The sequence below is a fragment of the Rhinoderma darwinii genome, chromosome 1 (assembly GCF_050947455.1).
Source record: "Rhinoderma darwinii isolate aRhiDar2 chromosome 1, aRhiDar2.hap1, whole genome shotgun sequence".
NCBI classification, from domain to species: Eukaryota; Metazoa; Chordata; class Amphibia; order Anura; family Rhinodermatidae; genus Rhinoderma; species Rhinoderma darwinii.
In genome coordinates this window covers 545,433,579-545,456,863 of record NC_134687.1, presented here as the reverse complement: position 1 = coordinate 545,456,863, position 23,285 = coordinate 545,433,579, and the positions used below count along the sequence as shown (strand labels likewise).

The 23,285-nt window shown below is 40.0% G+C and overlaps 1 protein-coding gene across 1 annotated transcript in view; it reads right to left on the bottom strand.

The window, feature by feature from the left end:
• The window catches only part of EDIL3 (EGF like repeats and discoidin domains 3), a 665,920-nt gene that overhangs the window by 211,675 nt on the left and 430,960 nt on the right, over window positions 1–23,285 (bottom strand). The window contains exon 5 of the mRNA XM_075837572.1: window positions 17,187–17,368. Coding sequence (XP_075693687.1) covers window positions 17,187–17,368 — 182 coding nt within the window. The remainder of the gene's footprint in view (window positions 1–17,186; window positions 17,369–23,285) is intronic.

The window sequence follows — 23,285 nt, the reverse complement described above, 5'->3', positions numbered from 1 at the left end:
GCAAGAATTCAGCATGGGCCCCGTGCCCCTCCCCATCACCACCATCACCAGACCACTGTGCGTGCCTATGCCCAGCCTCCTTGCCCAAGAGCCCCATAGTATAATGCCCCCACAAAGTATATTGCTCCCATAGCTGCCCCCACACAGTATAATGCCCCCATAACTGCCCCATACAGTATAATGCCCCCATAACTGCCCCATACCGTATAATGCTCCCCATATTAGCCCCCACAGTATAATGCCCCACATAGCTGCCCCATAGAGTATAGTGCCCCCCATATCAGCCCTCATACAGTATAATGCCCCCCATATCCGCTCCCCATACAGTATAATGCCCCTCATATCAGCTCCCCATACAGTATAATGCCCCCCATATCAGCTCCCCATACACTATAATGCCCCCCATATTAGCCCCCCCATACAGTATAATGCCCCAATATCAGCCCCCATACAGTATAATGCCTCCATATCAGCTCCCCATACAGTATAATGCCCTCCATATCAGCTCTCCATACAGTATAATGCCCCCATATAATTTCTACATACAGTATAATGCCCCCCATATCAACCCCCCATACAGTATAATGCCCCATATCAGCTCCCCATACAGTATAATGCCCTCCTTATCAGCTCCATATACAGTATAATGCCCCTCCATATCAGCTCCCCATACAATATAATGCCCCCCAATCAGCACCCCCATAGAGTATAATGCCCCCATATGTGCATAATAGAAAAATAACATAATGACTTACCTATTCCCGTTCCCACGCCCAGTGGAGGACCCTTCGCCTCCTCCGGTGTGTGCTATGAGTAACTCGGCGCAGACAGGCACGATGATGTCGCTACATCACACCTGCCTGCGTTGGGCCGCTCAGGGGACAGTGAATGCTGGAGCAAGGAGTCGTCAGCTCCTTGCTCCAGCATTGAATGGAACCGGGACCTCGGAGAGTGACTCGCGACCCCCCGGGGGGTCTTCACACGACCCCCCCAGGGGGACGCGACCCACAGTTTGTAATGTATTCGGTTGTATTGTGCAGTTTGTGGTGGAGAGAGGAGGGGGGATATAATACATTACAAGACAACACAATACATTACATTACAATACAGACTCTACAGCTCACCTGGAGTCCTCTGCACCGGCTCTTCCACGCAGGCTGGAACGCCCCTCACGTGACGTCACGGTCATATGGTACACTAAGTGTACTATGTGACCGTAACCAGGAAATGCTGGCTTCACGGCACAGAAAATTTATTTAATCAGCATGCTGTATGGCAATGGGGGCCCCGTGGGCCTCCTAGGCTTAGGGGCCCGGTCGCAATTGCGACTGCTGCGGCCCCTATAACTACGCCACTGCTTCAAGGCTAGTTTATGATTACAATCATAATATAGAAGGAGAAAAGATCCATCTGCATAAGTAAAAATATTAATAAACTACTTGCTGATCTTTAGACAATGGGAGGAAACAGAACATTCATTTGAAGCCCACATAAAAACCAGAGAACATACAGATGGATCCCTGTTTGAAGCTTTAGCAGCCTTGCAACACATATATAATTCCAATGACTGTGCCATTATGTCCGACATTAATAATAATCATTCAGCTAGCGTTCACAGGAAGGGTGGATAAAATGAGAAAAAAAACACTGAAATGAGATTTATGAGAGGAGGATACTGAATTTTCATGAATATTATTTTAAACTTAATGTTATTTTATAAACACCACAAACACATTTACTATAAATTTGCATTGCAAACATATAATAACATTCCAATACATACAGTATTTTTCTATCCTAATGTGCAAATAACATTATATTTCATTTATAGGGAAGCTGGAGGGGCTGTCTCAGGGATCATTGATCTGTATAACAACCACAGATTCCATGTGGAGTAGCTCTTTAGAGTTGAACAGAGGCATAAACTAGTAAATGTGCAAATAATAAACATTATAAACCCCTGAAATGTCTGAAGGAGTAACATCTAAAATGCAGAAAGTGTGTATAAATGTTAGCATTTTTGCAATGTTTTTAACCACTTAAATGCTAAGGTATTTTCTCCCCATGATTAAATATAAAAAAGTGTTTTTCATGATTTTAGCATTTCGGGAGGGCCTTCGGAGAAGTGATACATATAGTTTAGGGTAGTCGGGACAAGGACATTACCATAAAATGGTCTGGTGCAGACTTTCTTTTTTATTTTATTCTTTATTTGCATATTTATTTATATTTTACAATTTACATTTTGACAGTATTGTTATTTTTTTTAATATAGCGTATCCTTTATAAGGTCACTTTAAAGTAAATACCATCTGTTACATTTACATAACTATTTTTCCCTGTATCTAGGGCAGTCATTATAGCCCTTTAGAGTTATATGTAGACCAGCCCAATGTTTATAGATGTTGGGAGGTCCACAAGGGCATATTTGTACCATAGGGGCGGTCCTTGCAGCTGCTATGGTGCCCCTTGAGAGACATGGGCAGAGACAAGGTTAGCTGGATACCATTTAATTATAGGGTGGTGAGAACCTGTGCAGGGATCCCTTCATACATCCTACAAACAGGGTTGAGAGGAATTAATAATCATGGAAAGGTAATGTGGGAAAATTATCCTGCAACTGGCAGTCCACAAACTCTTATTTAGGCAACAGTCCTCAATTTCTAATATGGAACACTAATCTCCACACAATCAGTTATAAATTAACCTTTACATAACTTCTTACTTGTCATTGAGGTTTATAGAAAATGTCATTAGTGGGAGGGGAGCATGTGTGCACTGAACGCTATGAATGCATCCACTTGGTGGCGTGACTCTTTGGGCATTAGCTTGGAAATCTGATCTATGAGCTGTGTACATGACTTTGCCTTTAAAATAATTGGAACTATAATGTACAATCTAATGGAACCTCTACAGATTATATATTTTTAAATCTCTCCATTATTTATCTCGCAATTTAATTTAATGTTTTTTTTTAATTTATTGTATCTTTAACCTGTCAAAATGTTGACCAAACCTTCCGAAACAAGGGATCTGATCCATATACAGCAGTGTATACCCTCTAAAAAGGTGTATAGATATAGAGGGATGCTTAGATACTATATAAGGCCCTGTTCAGATTTGTATTATGCTCTTTCCGTCTGGATTTGCGATACTTTGACAGCAAAAATAGAGCAGTCTGATGGACCCCATTACAAGGCAATGAGGTCAGTTCAAAATCACGTTCGTTATAGCTGTCATCGCCCATTTATAAAAGGAAACCATGAAGCGTGAACAGAACCGAACACCAATATTAAAGAGTAGCTTTTCTATGCAACTGAGGTACAATTTGGAAAGAAAGGTAAAATCATGAAGTTATCTCTGATAACTTAGAAACATTGTGATATTACAATATTGATCTGGGGAAAATAGCCTTATCATTATGGTTGTCTATCAAATATTGTATATCCTGATGTGTGTCCTGTAGCAGTGTACCAATAGGATTCATCATTTAACTGACAAGCCATTTGGAAGCTCATTTATCCTCATGCATGTAATATGATAAAAGCAGCTAAATCCAGCAATGTTCAACAATACATGATTTCCATTCTGTTCACCATATTGCCCCACAGCAATAATAAAATAGATGTCTTTCTGCTGAGGTTTCAGCTTATTCTGACGTTTATTGCTAGGCGTCTGATTCTATGAACGAAATCAAACCCGACATAAGAGACCAGGGGCATGTTCTGCTGTAGTGTCCATACATATACACACATTGAAAGTTTAGATTCACGTTAAAGTTGCCTGTATGTATCTCCTATAATTATGACATTTCTTAAAACAATTTCTAAATATAAAAGACTTTTTCCTTAAATATTTAATAAAATGAAATACAAGCTGATACCTACACCTTACAGCCTTAATCTCTGCAGAAAACTTTCATAAACGTCCCCCCTCACATCAGTTATTGCACTACGTTTAATGTATACTCTGGGAAAATATACTAATATATACGTTAAACGTAGGCTGTGACAGGTGCCCTAACAGTGACATCCGTAGTTGGGTCTTCTAGTTAGGCCCTGCTGCTGACTCATCTTTTGGTTTTGACGCTCTCTGGACTGATATCTGGTAGCAATTTTTTTCTGGCTCCTGCTTTACCTACTCAAACTGCCAGTTGGCGACTACTCTGGGAACCGCAACCTGGGGATTCTCTGCGGTAATGTCCACATCTCTTTACGGAGGTTAAAGGGTGGAAACCAGGGATCCCTTATACTCTGTACCCCAATTAGGCAACACCAAGCTGACTGGTCTTTAGCTATGAGCAGGGGAGATAATAATAACAAGTACCAGAGGCCTGACATGTAACCATCGGACACTGATCTACCATGACCACCTTTAGCAACGAGTTAAGAACATGAAAAGTTTATGTTTTTCTCATATCCACTGGGTGCCACTTATCTTTCCATAGTGCACATATACAATGCACAAAGTGATGTCACAGCCCAGGGATAATGCACCCAGTGATGTCACAGTACAAAAGTAATGGAAGTGATGATGAGATAACACTTGAATAAGGCAAACAAAAATGAACAGTGCCGTAACAGTAGCAGAATAATATTCACACTGATATTACAATACAGGCATAATGCACACAGTGATCTCACACTCGAGGGATAATTTAGTCAATAAAGTTGAAGCAGGATAGTGCAAATAGTGATGTCATAGTACAGGGATAATGTACACATTGATTTCACAGTACAGTGATAATGCAAACGATGATGATACAGCACAGGAATTACGCACGGGATATGTCCCCATGCACATTATCACACCAAGTAAACATTAGGCTCCATAGGAAAACTTGAAATGGGGTTTAATTCATTTTTCCATGCAATCATTCCATTCCATTGAAAATAGTGGTATTCACATCACATTTGTGACGTACATTCGTCGTATTTGCTGGGAAAAGCTCCATAGCCTATAATGGGACTAACATAGGCAAAGAGAGTATCCCTTTGGATCATACATATAGTATGAACATGAACAGAGCCTAAGCTGTATCCATACTCAGGAGTTTGCTCTGAGGCAGAAGTGGGCCAGTCAGACTCCCATAGATTATATAGTAATGACCTAGCCTAAGGATAGTACATTTATGTTTTATCCCAGAAAACCCTTTTCAGGAATAGTGACATTATTACCATAATACCAGTAAGAGGGCAATAACACAGCACGACTAGTGGGATCAATCAATATTTAATAGGTGTAACTACAATTTATAGAGACAAATATGGAATGACCTTTCATGGAAGGAAAGAATCAAGCCTACTTTAACCAAGGTTGTCCCTTAAGTCTAAAGCTGTTCTTGAATACCTCATACAGTACATTGTTGTAAAATGTTATATACTGCAGTAATTTTGCACTTTAAGCTGTAAAAGAACCAACATTAAAAACACTGGAGACTTATCAACTTTCTAGTATTAAACAAATTAGCAAAATACTAGAAAACTAAAAAAGTCTAAAGGTTGATCAAGGATTAGAATTCTGTAGCCTGCACTACATAGATAAACTATATGTTGTCACCAGCCTTGGGTGACTCTGCTTTTACTGCAACTATCCTTAAATGGCTGAAGAGCATTACTGTGGGCAATAGAAGTTGTATTTGTGCTAATAACAGTGTATTAGGAAATTGCATGCAATGCGCTTCTCTCATTTAGATCCCTGTGTACCTCCAAACTGGAGGTCAGCTTTAAGGCTACAAAATGGCGGTCTACTTTAAATACAATATAAAGTCACAACTGCTTCATATCTTAGTATCGGCAAGGAATATAACAAATTGTAAACAGATTTTTTGATTCTTAATTATTTTCGTTTTAATATATTATCAATATATTTACCCCTTATATTTCTTTCCCCTATTTTTTATTTTAGCTTAAGTCTTCTGTCTAGTTCAAATTTTGTTTCCATAGAAACCAACCTTTTTTGACAGTTTTAAACAAAGGTAATCTCTTGACAACTGTATATACAATAATATTTTCACCTGTTCTACTTTAAATGATGATAACTGCCATATATATTTATATAATCCTTTTTTCCGTAAAACACAAGGTATTGGTATTTATCTGCTTTAAAGTCATCAACATGTCATATGTGTCTATATGCTTCCATGTCTGAGACTCCTGAATGGCAATGTTACATACTTTTTAGGACTACTATATATATTTAATTAAATATCTATTTATACCATTAAAATAAAATTGTCTGTGTTATCAAGAAAATCATGTTTATGTATCTTATTGTACATGGACATCACATGGACTGGATTTCATCTGTGTCATACAAATATAGCATGCTATGTACTGTACACTGGTACTAGCCATGGCCAGAATGTGCTGCATTATGGCATATTCAGACGTGGCAGCAGTGGCGGACACAGACTGCAAAAGGCCCCTGTGCAGATAATGTGCCAGGGCCCCCCCGCCCCCCCCCCCAATACCGACAAAGTTACCTAAACATATATATGCATATAAAAATAAACCTTACTAATAAAAATTATGAAGGAAGATTTATATTGTACATTTTATTACCAGTTTAGAACACAAGTAACACATTTTTTTCCGGGTTAAATTCTTATCTAAACTAAGTCCCTAAATGTGGGCAAAGAAAATGAAAAACCTATACTCACCTCCTCCGGCGCCTCCGTTCCCCCTCCGCAGCCCCTATCCCTTTCTGTGTTTACAAAGCTGCTGTGGTGACGCGCGGTCGATGGCACATGACCGCTGCAGCCAATCAATGCCCTCAACAGCGATTTGCTGTGGAACTACTGTCCTCAGCAGCACACCAATGAGGAGTTATTGGCAGCAGCGGTCACGTGCCATCGGCAGCGCGTCACCAGTGCAGCCTTGTACACTTGTAACACAGACCGAGACAGGAGGATGGGGGCTGCGGCGGGTGAACGGAGGCGAGGGAGGAGGTGAGTATAGTTTTTTTATTTTCTTTGCCCACATTTAGAGACTTAGGTTAAATTGAATCATTGAATATAACACAAAGCACTCATGCAACTGAGATGCAATAATTTAGATGATCTTATCATGCTTAGCTTACTGCACTGTTACCTATCAAGCAGGACTGAATCTCAAGATATCTACAGAGGGGGCTGTATGGCGTTATCTACAGGGGGGACTGTATGGCGCTATCAACAGAGGGGGCTGTATGGCGTTATCTACAGGGGGGACTGTATGGCGCTATCTACAGAGGGGTCTGTATGGCGCTATCTACAGGGGGGTCTGTATGGCGCTATCTACAGGGGGGACTGTATGGCGCTATCTACAGGGGGGACTGTATGGCGCTATCTACAGGGGGGACTGTATGGCGCTATCTACAGGGGGGACTGTATGGCGCTATCTACAGGGGGGACTGTATGGCGCTATCTACAGAGGGGGCTGTATGGCGTTATCTACAGGGGGGCTGTATGGCGTTATCTACAGGGGGCTGTATGGTGTTATCTACAGGGGGGACTTTATGGCGTTATCTACAGTGGGGTCTGTATGGCGTTATCTACAGGGGTTCTGTATGGCGTTCCCTACAGGGGGGGTCTGTAGGGAAAGTCATACAGCCCCCCCCTGTAGGGAACGCCATACAGACCCCCCTTTAGGGAACGCCATACAGACCCCCCTGTAGGGAACGCTATACAGCCCCCCCTGTAGGGAACGCTATACAGCCCCCCCTGTAGGGAACGCCTTACAGCCCCCCCCTGTAGGGAACGCTATACAGCCCCCCCCCTGTAGGGAACGCCATACACCCCCAATCACTCAAAAAAATGCGACCTACAGTGTGAAAAGACAAAAGACATGTATCCCCTATCCACAGGATAGGGGATACATGTGTGATCGCTGGCATTGATAGGGAGAGCGGGGGACCGAAAGTCCCCCGAAGTTCTCCATCACTCACCTCTGACTTCCGGTGTCTGCGCAGCTCAAGTGTGACCGGCGCTCCATTCATTTCTACGGAGCTGCCGACACAGACCCCGGAAGTCCGAGGTTTGTGATGGAGAACTTCAGGGGACTTTCGGTCCCCCGTTCTCCCTATCAATGCCAGCGATCACACACGTATCCCCTATCCTGTGGATAGGGGATACATGTCTTATGTTTAATGGCAGAGCGGGGAGATACTCCCTGCTCTGCCGTAGTGTTCCGTGGCATCGCGCTGTAGCAGCCATAGCGGCAGCTAGCGGAGATTCCGGCCAAGGTGGGGGCCCGTGCCGGCAGGTGACGCGGGCCCCCTCATGCCGCGGCCCCGTAGCAGCCGCTACGGCTGCTATAGCAGTAGTTACGCCCCTGTGTTAGGGGGAGTTCACACTGAGGTTTTTTTCGCGAAAAACGTCAGAAAGTGCCTCCCATTGAAATCCATGAAATTTTTCCTGCGAGCAGTAAAAACCGCATGCGGGAAAAAGAAGCGCAATGCCCTTTCTTCGGGCGTTTCTGTCTCTGACTTCCCATTGACAACAATGGCAGGCAGAAAATGCGTTTTTTGCTGCGTTTCCCTGCCCACGGCCCGATGGCCGAAAAACGCCACAAAAAAACGCAATGAAAAACGCGGGAAGTGTTCTACCGGCAGGTCAAAATATGCCTCAAAATTCCGGAAGGAATTATGAGGCAGATTTTTCTACATAAAAACTTCTCCCTTCTGACATGAACTTTTTAACTTCATCTACCTGTCCTCTGCAGTCTGCACGTCCTCCACTCGTCCTGTGTCTGTCCTCCGCTCATCCTATGAGTTCTCCGGCAGTCCTGACTGTACTGTCCAGCCGCCCGAAGTCTTACGTCGCACCGCCCCCTGTCCTCTCCCCTGCCTGAGCGCTCCTCCTACCACCAGCATCGCCGTCCTGTCCTATTCATCTGTGCCAGATTGGCAGTGCAGTGTAGCGGCTATCACCGGGCCCGGGCACCCGCCCGGGCACCCGCCCCCTCCCTCCCGATTGGTAGTGCAGTGTGGCGGCTATCACCGGGCCCCCGCCCCCTCCCTCCCCTCATGCCTAGTGTTGTGATGCTACTAGGCATGAGGGGGCCCGTGCCGCCAGGCCTGGTACATAAAATGTAATGTGCCTGTCAGGGCGACACGGGCCCCCCCATGCCGCGGGCCCCGTAGCAGCTGCTACGGCTGCTACTGTGGTAGTTACGCCACTGAACGGGCCCCCTTCCCACGCGGGGCCCTTGTGCAGCTGCACCGGCTGCACATGCGGTATGTCCGCCCCTGCGTGGCAGATTTGCTGCGGGATTCCGCTGCGGACAGGACCTGACCGCAGTGGAGATCCGCAGCAGACTTTTTTCTTTGGTTTCTTTAGCTTTTTAGTTAACTTAGTGCAGGCGTTGTGGAAAACAACGGTTCAGAAAATATTGCTGTGCTGAATTTACATTTCACAGCATGCTAAGTCTGTTGCGGAAAAACAGTGGATTTTTACTGTGGATTTCAGCCTTTACAATGTGAAATGTGCCACGTCTGTACCCTCAAATATGCACATTTTTCAGCAGATTTGTTGCATAATTGTGGCCCTTACACATAAGCTTGTGTGTAATACAAACACGTCTCTTTACATGCATATTTTTACTTGCAATACACACCATGTAGCCTTCTAATGGAAACATATGGAGAAGCCCCAACAGGACTATCACTAAAATACTCTCTGAAATTCCTGTGTCTTCTATAAATCTAAGTTATGTGCGGATATATAATCCCTTGTTCTTATTTATAGTAGAATCCACACTTTTTCTGACGAATTTATCTAATAATTTATGGGCCCAGCAGTGGTTTTTCTCACTGAATTCTGTACCAGGAAATTCCTAATTTCATTGCTTAGTGCTAGATGGATAAATGAGAGAAGTTGCCAAGTGACTCCCCACACAGAGAAAAAGAAAGGACATATTATCTGTGTCTATATCAATTATTTTCAAAAAAATGATGTACTGCTCCTCTTGCTAGGTGACCACTACATTACACTGAAAGTTAAAAACAGAAATGGTGGTCACCCTGATGTTACAACGTCTGTTGCTAAGAAATGGCCCCCAGTTACTGCATAATTTTATGCATATTGTTAAAAATATCATTGCAAAAAAAATAAAAAAGCAACACAATTCAGACACAGGTAAAAGGAGCAGATTATAATATAGAGCAAAAAATAAATAATACAATTTTTAACAGTTCCTTTTCTCCAGTGGGTGCATATTTTATAGACTGTCTTTTCACAGCAGTTACTAGAATCTAAGAAAGCCTAGGGAGTGATGGAAGGAGAGACAGTTTGTGCACATTACTGTTACGCTACCTTGGGTGCCCCCAATACTGTGCCCGCTACTGCGAGTGGCACATACTCACCTCCACATGTTTCTGTGCCATCCAGAAGGATGTGAATGTGAGCAGCCAATCAGCAGGCGCTCACATGTCACTTCCTACTTCTGGAAGCACATGGCGAGTGATCGGTGGGATCACTTATTCGAGGACTGTATTATTTAGACTGTTTCCTAAGGATGTGGATACAATTGCATGTGGTGATTACCAATGTTGGGAGGCCTGGGGCATGTGTTCCTGCTCCTCAGTGCTAGCAATGCCTTTGTTTCACAGTAATATCCAAGTTTGAGAAAAATAGACAGAATATATACATGCCAGTCAGCTAATATTTAGGCATTAAACTGAAAATTAAGCTGGTAGACACATGTCTAGTAGACATGGATATGATGAAACAATCACCGAAGAAGACCTATATTTCAGATATCATTGTCATAGGCTTACAAAGGGAATTTATAGAAAAAAGATGTGGTTATTGAAAACCATACCTAAACATACCCAAATTTGCAATATAATATAGCACGGTGCCATTCCTGATAAAGAATATTGAAAAAGAAAAAGAAAAAAATAATCCAGGAATATAACTAGGCACTCTTGGGTTGGATAAAATTTAACAAAATATTTTATTCATAAATCCAGATAGTACCGGCAGTATAAGTTTATACAACAATAATTTAAAACATTTTTCTCCTGGCCAGGAAAAGAGACATATAATAACACCTCTATGCTTCTATACTGTCACCTCATGAGTATGTATATAAACATCATATATGCACAGAACAAATTTGAAAAGATAACAATTTTCAAAGCAAAAACGCTGGGTTATGTTCACACTTGCGATTTTTGACCATATATGCTGTTTTTGTCACGAAGTGGCCAGAGTTCCTATGTAGAGTGATTAGTAATGAAATTTCGAAGACATTCTTTTTATAAGAAGTATAGATCTCAAAATAGGAAGACAGTCCCATATGTTAAGGGGATATAGTTTACAACATATCTTTTTCCCTCCTAGGCGGATCCTGATTTTTATAAAACTTATAATGATAGAGAGTCCTTTCACAGACCTGTTTAAGGTCAGATATGTAACATATAGATCTTATAGTGATAGATGGTCTTTTCACTGACCTTTAGGGTCAATATGTAGCCCTTAGACTTAAGCCTTAGAGGTTTTTACCTTGAACAGCCAGCGAATGCCAGGAATCCTTGCATGAAAGCAGTCGGTCCAATAGATGGAAGGTCAAGATCTTCACAAAAGGCAAAATTCACCTGTATGGCCATACATTTCATTTACGCCTCCAAATCTCCATCATCATATCAGTTGAGGATTTTTCTCCTCGGTCTCCACGGGCATTCGCCACTGCAGTCAGAGAGACACGGGCCCGGCAATGCAGGATCACACGCTGGCAGCCAGGTAAGTTTAAAATTTCAATCGTATGTCTCCTTCCACGTGGTATTTCCAACACTGGACAGGAATTCACAGGGCAAAGTGTAGACGTCACTACCCGCCCTGTCTAATTGAGACAGCTGACGCGTTTCATCCAGTACAGGATTTCTTCAGAGCCGTTTGACAGATACTGCCAAACCTGATACCTTTATAGTATCCCAAAGTTCATTCATTGGTTCCATGGTTGTACAAGTAATCTTCCATGGGGATAATCCAAAAAGCATTATAGGAGTCATATATAGATCTTTCAAAAAGTACAATGACCAATTTCAATAAAAGATAGAGGTATTTTTTTTGGGTCAAGTAAACAGTACATTTGTCCATTAATTTATATATATGTATAGACAATGTGTTTAGTGCTCTCATAGGGAGAAGAATTAATATTGCATCCCCATATAGTTTTAACAATAATATCAATTGAGTATGAATCCTCCATAAGAATATTAGTATTCCCTAGGTCTAATTATCAATATTAATTTATCCAAGAACATAATTAGCCAAAATTGCTATTTATTTAAACCTTGTGGCGGAATTATGGAGAAATAAGTTTTTTAAAAAAGAAATCCCTTGCTACACAGTTAATGTAATCATGCTATATCATAAGTTATATATAAAAAAAAAAAAAAAAGAAGAAAATTGATTAGCTAAATTGATCACTATTTCGAAACTGAACAAATAATTTGTTCATTTTGCAGCTATCTTTATATATATATATATGGAATTCATAGTATATTTCAGGGGAAGCAGGGAGAAAGGACCCATATCCATTAAGGCATCAGGACCTGAGTCCCCACTTAAACCCAGAAAATGTTCAAAAACAATGATCCATCGATATAGTGGCAGGATCCAATAGGAACACTTTCACCACTAGATCTCGTGGTCGTTTAGTAAAATGTATATAGCTATTACTAATGAGGGGAGCCACCAAGGAACCCTAGGGGGGGCAGGGAGAGGGATCAGATGCCCAAGGGATGCCCGAAGGGCACCAGGTCCCTAGTCCCCACCACCCACAGCGGACCTATAAGCAACCCCTCCCACTGTAAAGGATTGCAAGGGGTATATAGTATTTTATTTTATTACATTCACCCAATTGATTAAATATTTTATATTAAGAGAAAACCATTCACATTCATTCTACAAAGAATAGATCCTATTATGTAAACGAAATGGGACATCCAGACCAGAGGCAACTGTTGACATTAATGTCCGATTCCAAGGAAGAGTTTTCTATATATAAGGTCACCTACGAGTTTCAAATTCGATTTTAATATGGAGCTCTCAGAGGGATACATATATATATTTATATTGTTTGCTAATACTATGTAGATCGAAAAATACAGAAAATCGAAGGAAGAGCACCGTACCACAAAGATAAGACCACTCAGCATGCTTGTCCCAAGATTCAAAAGGAGCAACTGGAGACCACTGCGGGCGCTGGAAAACAGTCATCCCAGTGGAAGTCCATTAGCTCCCAATAGATAGAGTCTCAGAGGAACATATTAAATTTTATTTCATTATTAAGTCCCCTAGGATTCAAGGTTCCCAATGTATAAATCCACATGGTTTCTTTTTGAAGAAGTATTCTGTTAAGATCACCTCCCCTTCTATCTTGAAATAATTGGTAGATCCCCATGAATTTTAGGCCAGTCGGTGATTGAGCATGATATGTTTTAAAATGTGCAGCTAGGGGATTTGTTATTTCACCTTTAATAATGTCCCGGACATGTTCATTGATACGAATGTGTAACTCTCGCTTCGTTTTACCAATGTATTGTTTCCCACATGGGCAAACAATGGAGTAGACGACCATAGTCGAACGGCAATTGATGAAATTAAGGACTTTAAATTCCCTTCTATGTTCACTATCGAAAAAGGTGTCTGATTTTGACACATACTTACAACATTTGCAAGAGCCGCACATGAACATTCCTTTTGGACGTTTTTGTAGCCAGTTCTCATTCCCTGGGGTCCTTCTCTTAAACTCCGAGCTCACCAACATATCTCTCAATGTGGGGGCCTTTTTTGGGACCATGCTCGGTACATTCCCTACTATTGATTTGATTTTTTTATCCAAAGTCAGGTGTGGCCAATTTTTTATCATCAAATTTCGAAGTATATCCCAATGGGACCCATATCTCGAAATGAATCTAACTCTGTTGTCACTGTCGTCTTTTTTACCTCTTTTGAGGATTTCCTCTCTATTTTGTCTGGATGCCCTATTATATCCTTTCTTAATCAATTTTTTGGAGTATCCCCTATTTTCAAAACGAGAAGACAGATCTTGTGCTTCACTTTTGAAATCCCCAAAATCAGTACAATTGCGACGAATTCGAAGAAATTCACTTATCGGGATCCCCTTAATTTGAGATGGAAAATGATGGCTGCTTGCTGCCAACAGGGTATTACCTGATGTTGGTTTTCGATATGTGGTCGTTTTTAGTCTATTTCCCTCCCTGTGGATATTAAGATCAAGGAAACTAATATGGTCTTCACTATAAGTGAAGGTCAGAAGAATATTTAGCTCATTGACATTTAGATCTCTAATAAAACTTTCCAACAAATCCAATGATCCCCTCCAACATAAGAGAACATCATCCATGTATCTAAGCCAAGCGGAAGCACATTTTCTAAAGAGGGGGTGTGGGTATACTATAAATTCTTCCCACCATCCCAGATGTAAACAGGCATAGGATGGTGCACAGGAGGACCCCATGGCTGTTCCACGGATCTGGCGATAGAATTTGCCATCAAAAGAAAAACAATTATAATTCAAAACAAATTCCAACATTTCAATAATAAATTCATTCTGGTGAGCCCAATCTCCTCCTCTCCTCTCCAGAAAATGTGCAACCGCTTTTAGGCCAACATCATGTGGGATGGAAGTATACAATGACTCCACATCCAGACCTACCAAAATGAAATCCTCCTCTAGGGTCAATTTGTCAATTTTATTTAAAAGATCTCCTGTGTCCAAAACAAATGAGGGGAGTGTACGAACAAAGGGTTTCAATTTTTCATCTATGTATTTCCCAAGGTGATCTGTTGGACCATCACACCCCGAAATAATAGGTCTACCTGGAGGTGAATTTCTATTTTTATGCACCTTGGGAAGCACATATATAGTAGGCATGCGAGGTTCCCTTACTTCCAGATATTGGAACTCATGTTTGTTAATTAAGCCCTCATCCAACGCAAAAATTAATTTTCTATTTAAAGTTGTCATTATGTTATCCGATGGGTTGTCATTCAAAAGAGAATATGCATCTGTTTCCAATTGTTTTTTAATTTCACTGACATAGTCCTCCTCTCTGAGGAGGACAACATTTCCACCCTTATCACTGGGCTTAATTACAATGTTTTTAATATTCTGCAATTCTTTTAGGGCTTTCCGTTCCCTTCCAGTTAAGTTGTCCTCACACAGAAACGAGGACCAATCAATAACACTTATATCTCTGAGCATAGCCTCCAAGAATGCATGTGTGTATCTATTGGAATATGCACTTGGCATGGTACTACTTTTTTTCCGCAGACCCGTATATTCTGGGATTATATCAATAGGATCCTCCTCAGGATCCTTTGTATTCTCCAATGTGTTACCTTCTCTCCATAACTCATTTAAATCTGCCAAGGTATCCAAATCAGACATTTCTAAGTTAGGGATCATATCAACTTCCATTATGTCTTTCTGTAGCTGAGATGCAATATTCTCATTTTGACTATTCCCCTCGTTTTTTTCCCCATGCCAAAGTCTCAAAAGAATCTTTCTGAGAAAAAGGTGAAGATCTTTGCATATCTCAAATTCTTTTCCAGGGGTGACTGGTGAAAAACCCAATCCCCGGTTCAATAGGGATATGTGATGTATTGATAAGGGAAAATCTGTTAAATTTATTACATTATTAGCATTATTTTCTATCTTCCCCTGCGTTGTCTTGTATTGGGTCCTCCTTTTTTCTCTACTATTCTTTCCTCTCCGAATTTCCCTCTGTTTCGATCCCCTAAAAAAGATACCTTTGGCTGTGATTCCTCCACTCTAATGTATTTTCCCATCTCATTGTCACTAGATGGGTCACTTGTGGTTTCCCCATCTGTTGACATAAAGGTATTCCTTCTTACTCGTGGTCTACTTTTATTTTGTCCCTCTCTATTTTTTGAGAAGGAGAAAATTTGTTTCTGCTCAAAATCAAAGGTATCCCTTTGAAATTTTTTCCTTTTACGTATCGATATTTCTCGAAGTTCTTTTTCCACCTCTTTTTTAAGATTATCATTTAATTTTTCAAATTCAGGATCCTTACAGAAAACATCCAATTTTTTGACACTCTCTTCAATCTCTACACTAAGCGAGCTTAGCATTTTTTTCTCCTCATCTATAAGTAAATCCATCAGGTTCCTTGAGTGTCTTAAACATTCCTCATCCCTTTTCTCCAGTGGGTGCATATTTTATAGACTGTCTTTTCACAGCAGTTACTAGAATCTAAGAAAGCCTAGGGAGTGATGGAAGGAGAGACAGTTTGTGCACATTACTGTTACGCTACCTTGGGTGCCCCCAATACTGTGCCCGCTACTGCGAGTGGCACATACTCACCTCCACATGTTTCTGTGCCATCCAGAAGGATGTGAATGTGAGCAGCCAATCAGCAGGCGCTCACATGTCACTTCCTACTTCTGGAAGCACATGGCGAGTGATCGGTGGGATCACTTATTCGAGGACTGTATTATTTAGACTGTTTCCTAAGGATGTGGATACAATTGCATGTGGTGATTACCAATGTTGGGAGGCCTGGGGCATGTGTTCCTGCTCCTCAGTGCTAGCAATGCCTTTGTTTCACAGTAATATCCAAGTTTGAGAAAAATAGACAGAATATATACATGCCAGTCAGCTAATATTTAGGCATTAAACTGAAAATTAAGCTGGTAGACACATGTCTAGTAGACATGGATATGATGAAACAATCACCGAAGAAGACCTATATTTCAGATATCATTGTCATAGGCTTACAAAGGGAATTCCTTATGATCAAAAGAAAAATGAAATTGAAGCACAACAGTTGTAAATTCCGTGAATTAAGCAAGAAGATGGCAACAGTGAGAACAATGGTATCCCTAATGTACACAGACAGAAAAAGGTGACATACTTTAGAAACTGAATATTATTCAGTAATATGAAAGAGAGAAAAAGCCGTGTATGTAAGGAAGTGGTGACTGAAAAGAAGCAGTAGCACAACTTAAATGTCCCGGCACCGATGACTATTATCTTATATTGAGCACTCAGGTTCTTTCATAATTCTGCAGACTGATCAATGCCAGTAGCTAATTTCACAATGCTTAATATACTAAATATTAAGCCATTTGTCTGAACTAACAGATTCAAACCATGGATTGAAAAACTTCAGCACATTTGATAGCTGTTGTAATAAATACGGTGTCTTACCTGGATCCATGGCCACCGGTCATTTTCAGCTGAGGTCCAAGCATTTACAAGACCTTTTTTATTTAGTCTTGCAAAATATGGATACCACTTTTGTAATCCAAAAAGGGCCCTGTGCGTTGAGGATGCTGTTATTTGCTGGTTGGAGATGATCCCTCCTTCCATCCCAAGAGGTCCAGAGCATCCTGGTAAACACGGAAAACAAGATCTATTATATATGTACATTTAGTTATTTAAATATGATCATTTGGATTGATAGTATTGGACTGATAGTGTCTAAAAGTCTGTGCAAAACTAACACCTCTGTTTTATTAGCTTTACTGCTAATAGTACTATTTTAGTAACCCCATGTTACCTACAGCTCCTTCCAAGAAAGTATTCCTAAACACTGGACTAAGGAATTTGACACTTTGTAAAACCTTGATCACACACACAAGATTACTTTTTTGGTTTTCCTTACTATAACCAGGAGTATATCATAAGCAGAGGAAATGCATAAAGGAAAGAGATATGTCTCTTCTGTTTTGGATACAAACTTTAAAAATAATAATTCTGAACTGGATAAAAACTGCACTGTGTACACAAGGTCCAGGCTATATTTTCAGTGTAATCTACTCAGAAAGCCGATAGGTAAAAACAGAAAGTTATCCCCTGATTTTCATTTATATTTAAATACATATTTTAACACCTAGAAGGCACGTATAAAATACAATCTGTCTGCAGTGATAATTTAAACTGTTGGTAGTAGAATTGTTTTAGGCCAGGATCACATGTGAAGAAACTCGTAGCACTTAGTGTTTGTCATATTTTATGTTCGTTCAGAATAAATAAGAAAAATAAACTAATCCTCTACTATCGTGATTGTGCATATATCACCAACAGGAGTGCCCCACATAGGAGCTTTTTTTCTTCACCCTATTCTGCATATGAGGTCTTGATTTCGTTTTTGGTGCAGTTTTTTCAGTCAAACACAGGAGTGAACACAAAAGAAAGGCGATATATCAACATTTTCTTTCTACCTTACCTTCCTTTTAGATCCTCTTATGGCTCACAAAACTGCATCAAAAATGGCATCAAAACTTTGTGTATGATCCTGGCCTTAAAGAGGACCTGTCACTAGTTTAGTTATGCCCTATCTAATAGGCACTGTCACACTGATAATGATAGTGACAATTGTGTCCCAAAACGTTTATTTTTTTTAAAGTTATGAGCTTTTTTCTAAAAATGTAAATGAGGCTATAATAGACAAGTGGGTGTCACCACCAGCAATTCTCCTAAGGTGGAGCTACATCACCGCCTCTGATGTCCTATCAGTATGGAGCTGCTTCACACACAGTGTGAGAAACTGAGTCTGGAGGGAAGGGGGGTCACTTCAAATAGCCATCCTGGCACCAGGATCGAAGTTCTAGCTCTGAAACAACCAGAGGTATCACCAGTTGAATACAGAGTCGGGAATGGAAGCTGTATACTACATGATCAGGCTGTGTTGCAGGGCTGGGAAGAGGAGAACTGTATGACGCTGATTGGACAGCATCATACAGAAAACAATACACCGCCCAAAGTGAAGTGACCTCCTATTTGGCAAGTATAGCCAAATTACCATATTTAGAAAAATGTACATAAAACTTTGCAAATAATAAACGTTTTTGAAAATAAAATACACAGTAGTTATCAGCATCATAGCACCTATTAGATTTGTTAGGAGATAGGGCATTAATAAACTAGTCCTATTTAAGGACTACAACTGTGGCACCAACAACCAAGCGTAAAATTTCTACTTACTTTCTACTTAAAACATTTTTATTCTGTAGGAGATTTATTATTCCGCAACCACTCCCTATTTAGACCAGATGGCCATCATGAATTATCTTACATAATTCCATAATGTTCAATCAATTGGACAAAAGTTGTTCCACAATAGCGCATAATTAATTTTATCCATGCATTCTTTTTGTTAAGTTATTTACTTAGTATTAATTATTTCCTTAAATCCTTGTAAAATTTAAGAAGGAGGAAGTGTTGTTTGGGAACAGACATGTCTAGGACAGAATTTACTAAATTTTCTCTATTAACACCCAGTTCCAAGGGCACACGTGATGTAGAGAAAGCCTTGAGAATTATTCCAAAAAAGGGAAGGAACATAGTTTTTCAGATATCCAAGCATAATAAATGTGGATTAATACATGGATTTTTAATTAGATTTCAGTTATGATTTTACTATTTCATTTATAACAATAATAATAACAGCATTTTCCATTTGCAGAATTGTCCAATCCTCTATGACAAGTTCACTTTAATGCATGGTGTATTTTACTACACATTATAATTTACACAAATTACATACGGTACTTAAATTAACATTAATGTTAACACTGGTATAGCTGGAATATTTAAAGTCAAATTAAACAAGTAGAATGATCTGTGTCTTAAACAAATGACTTTTATCGTTTATCCATAGGATATGCCATAAATGTCTAGTCATCGGGGTCAGACCACTGCACACTACCCCATTTCAAAGAATAGGGATGCCCACTGCTCATTCCCTGTGAAAGAGTGGTCGTGCATGTGGGGCTACTCTCTATGAAAGTTAATGGGAAATACGAAAACAGTCGAATGTGGTCAGACTCCTACTAATCCGGTAGATATGTCATAAAAGTCATACGTTGGCATATATCTTTAAAGGGGTATTCCCAACTAAGACATTTATGGCATATCCACGGGATATGCTATAAATGTCTGATAGACGCGAATCCCATCTCTGGGACCAGCACCTATCTCTAGATGCTGGGTCTTACATCTATAAGACATTTATGACATATCCCAAGGATATGTCATAAATGGTAATTACTCTTTAATTACAGAGCATTTCAAATATTGCAACAATATATGTAATAATTTAAACTTTGAAGAATAATTGTACACATTTCTAACAACCTTTGCTAGATTATCAGTAAAGAATCCCTTGAAGGATGCCAGGTGGGAATATGTTGCCTAGTTATCAGTCCCGATTTTCCCATGAACATGCAGATTGGCCAGATATGTACTAAAGTAGAAGGAGATAAGTGTCTGCTGGACACCTGTGGCACTACTTATGTCCGATTTATGTTTCCCCGAACATCAGATGCAGGGAAGCATCTGACAGCAAAAATAACCAGTAGATTTTTGTTGGATACTGGGAAAAATTGAAGGATCTGGCAAACAAATCTGAACATCTATAATATCTGTTTCTGTAGGTCTCACTTGAATCTGCAGTTAGACCATTTTCTTCAGATTTGAAACAATACCTTGCTTTTTTCTTTCTAAAAATTCCATACAAACTACAGGAAGTTGGGCCAAAATCATCTGGGGTGATGGCAGGATTAGTTGAAACATGAGTGGTCCTAATTCTTATTTATAAAGTTTAACTGTACAGGGGGATTCCCAACTTAAATATTTAAGCTGCTTGCTCAGCTATTTCCATAATTCCCATAGGAATGAGTGGAGAGAGCTGTGCACATCAAAGTCACCTCTCTCTTCATTCTCCGGTGGCCAGCTCACCAGGCAAGACAGGGGTCGGGTGATCCCCATTCTGGAGATAGGTGCGGGAACCCAAGCAACGACCCACATCTATTATACATTTATGGGATATCCTGTAGATTTGTCATAAATGATTAAGTTGGGAAAAACCTTTTAATTATGATGCATTGCCAAAGAGAAGAATTTTCTCCCTTAGATCTTTGTGCCATGATAATAAGAAAGTGAGTAACCAGGCTGGGGTCTTACAGATAATTTGTGAAAAAACCCTAGTGACAAATGATTGGCTCCAAAATGGTTATCTGCTAGACCATCGGGGCCCATTCTTGTATCTAAAACTCTGGTGGGTCAGTCCAACACTGTGAGTAACAATACTAAGGGCCTGTTCACATCAGCGTTGGCTTTCCGTTCCGGGGTTCCGTTGGAGGTTTCCGTCGGGTGAACCCTGCAACGGAAAGTGAAACTGAAACCACAGCTTCCGTTTCATTCACCAGTGATATCAATGGTGACGGAAATATCGCTAATAATTTCCGTTCGTCACCATTCCGGCAGGTTTCTGTTTTAACGACGGAGTCGACTGCGCTATTGATTCCGTCGGAAAAACGGAAACCTGCCGCAATGGTGACGAACGGAAACCATTAGCGATGTTTCCGTCACCATTGATATCAATGGTGACTGAAACGGAAGCTGTGGTTTCAGTTTCACTTTCCGTTGCGGGGTTCACCCGATGGAAACCTCCGAAGGTACCCCGGAACGGAAAGCGAACGGTGATGTGAACAGGCCCTAATTTAATTTTGTATTTTTTATTATTATTATTATTATTATTATTATTATTATTATTAATACAAAAAAAATTGTCCTTTTTTATATAACCTGTTATGCCCTAATTATATTTAGATATAAATACACTAAGCCTTCATGCATAAATGTGAATGCTTGAAAGATATTCTGTGTACTTCTAAAGTCTATGGTCCTCTTAACTATCTGAGGTAAAGGAAGTGGCAACCACCTTGAGCAAACATCTGGTGGTATTTGTCACCTTTAGAGCCTTGGCTCAATTATCTGGAACTAAGGATGGCCAAAAGAGGTCTGATATTCTAGCCTGATCAATGCAGTGGGATGTTATGGGCAGCTACTGAGCACTTCTGAAGGTCTCAATCTTGCACAAAGATTCTTTCCTGGTGTTTAAGCCTGCATGCAGTAGTAAAATATATGCCGTTATCATGCAGTAATGAATGGAAATGAAAACATTATCTTTGTTCCCACTTGAAAGGTTAGGTATAATATCTAAAAGTAGATTTCTAAATCAAAAGGTCAAAGTTGTATGGGTTACAAGTTAAAAATGTTGAGATTAAACGCACACTGTCAAAAACAAAATGTAGAATTCCGGATACTGCATTAAAAAGAAAAGATGAAAAAAATATTTAATGTAAGGTGAAAAAGCACTTGTTCTACGGTGAAATTAATATAAGGAGAAATATATTCTCGAGCTACAAAATTCTACAGGGCAAATCTTTAAGGCCAACGTCAAGCAAGCAACTTTCCTCTCTAATCAAACCTTAAGCCCTGTAAGAAATATATTCAAAAATGTAAAGTAACAAGGAAAAACTAATTCATAATAATTCATGCAGTCAGCTATCCAGAAACAATCTGGAACGTCCAATATTCCGGCATTTGTTTACAACATAAGGCAAAAAAACTCTTAGCAAAATATTAAGTAGAGATAACTAAGTAGGAAGACTATCAACAGGATTTCTACTCTCAGAAGAAGGTTTTATTTATCTATGTTCATCTGGTGATCTGAATGTCGACCGCGGAGCTGATGGGGCCCCAGGAACAGGAAATATAGAGAAATTATACATTTTATTTAAAAAAAAAACAAAAAAAACCAGGCAGCACTTTATTTCTACAGCGTAAGTATGGATATTGGTAATCCTACTTGTAATATGCTCTGGATAAAATATAGTGAGCATAAGTATGGTATCCCTGATGTCCCCTTGACTTTATATGAAGGGCTTATTCACTTGTAAAAAAAATCTCTCAAACAAAACTTGAGAGCTCATCCAAATACCGCTATAGAAAAGCATGTAATGGCTTTTCTAAATTTTTCAGTGCTCTGCTTTGGAATAAACATGGCAGTTTTGATCATACTTGAATGTGTCCATTTGACAGGGGAAGGTGATAGTGGGCAGATTTGTGTAAAAACATAGGATACCTAGGTCCACAAATAACATCATCTACTGAGTAACACACAGTCTCTCTACTACTTATTTGGACCAGATACTCAATTCCATTTGCTGAAATGTCAATTGTTAAACTTTGTTAAAAAGCGTTTATAGTAGTTAAAGTGCTTGATGCTGGATACATTGTCACCACATCAAATTGTAGAGGAAGATAGGGTTATATCACAAGGGGTCGCAGTCACAGCAGTTACACTTTGGCTAAGGGAGGGCCAAATAAAAAGACACCAACATGTAATAGTACATAATTTCTAAATTGGTGCAACCAATTTCCATTCCAAGAGCTTCATGTATACCATATTTGTAGCCAATAATTAACCATAACCATAAACTCCTTGAGATTCCCAAA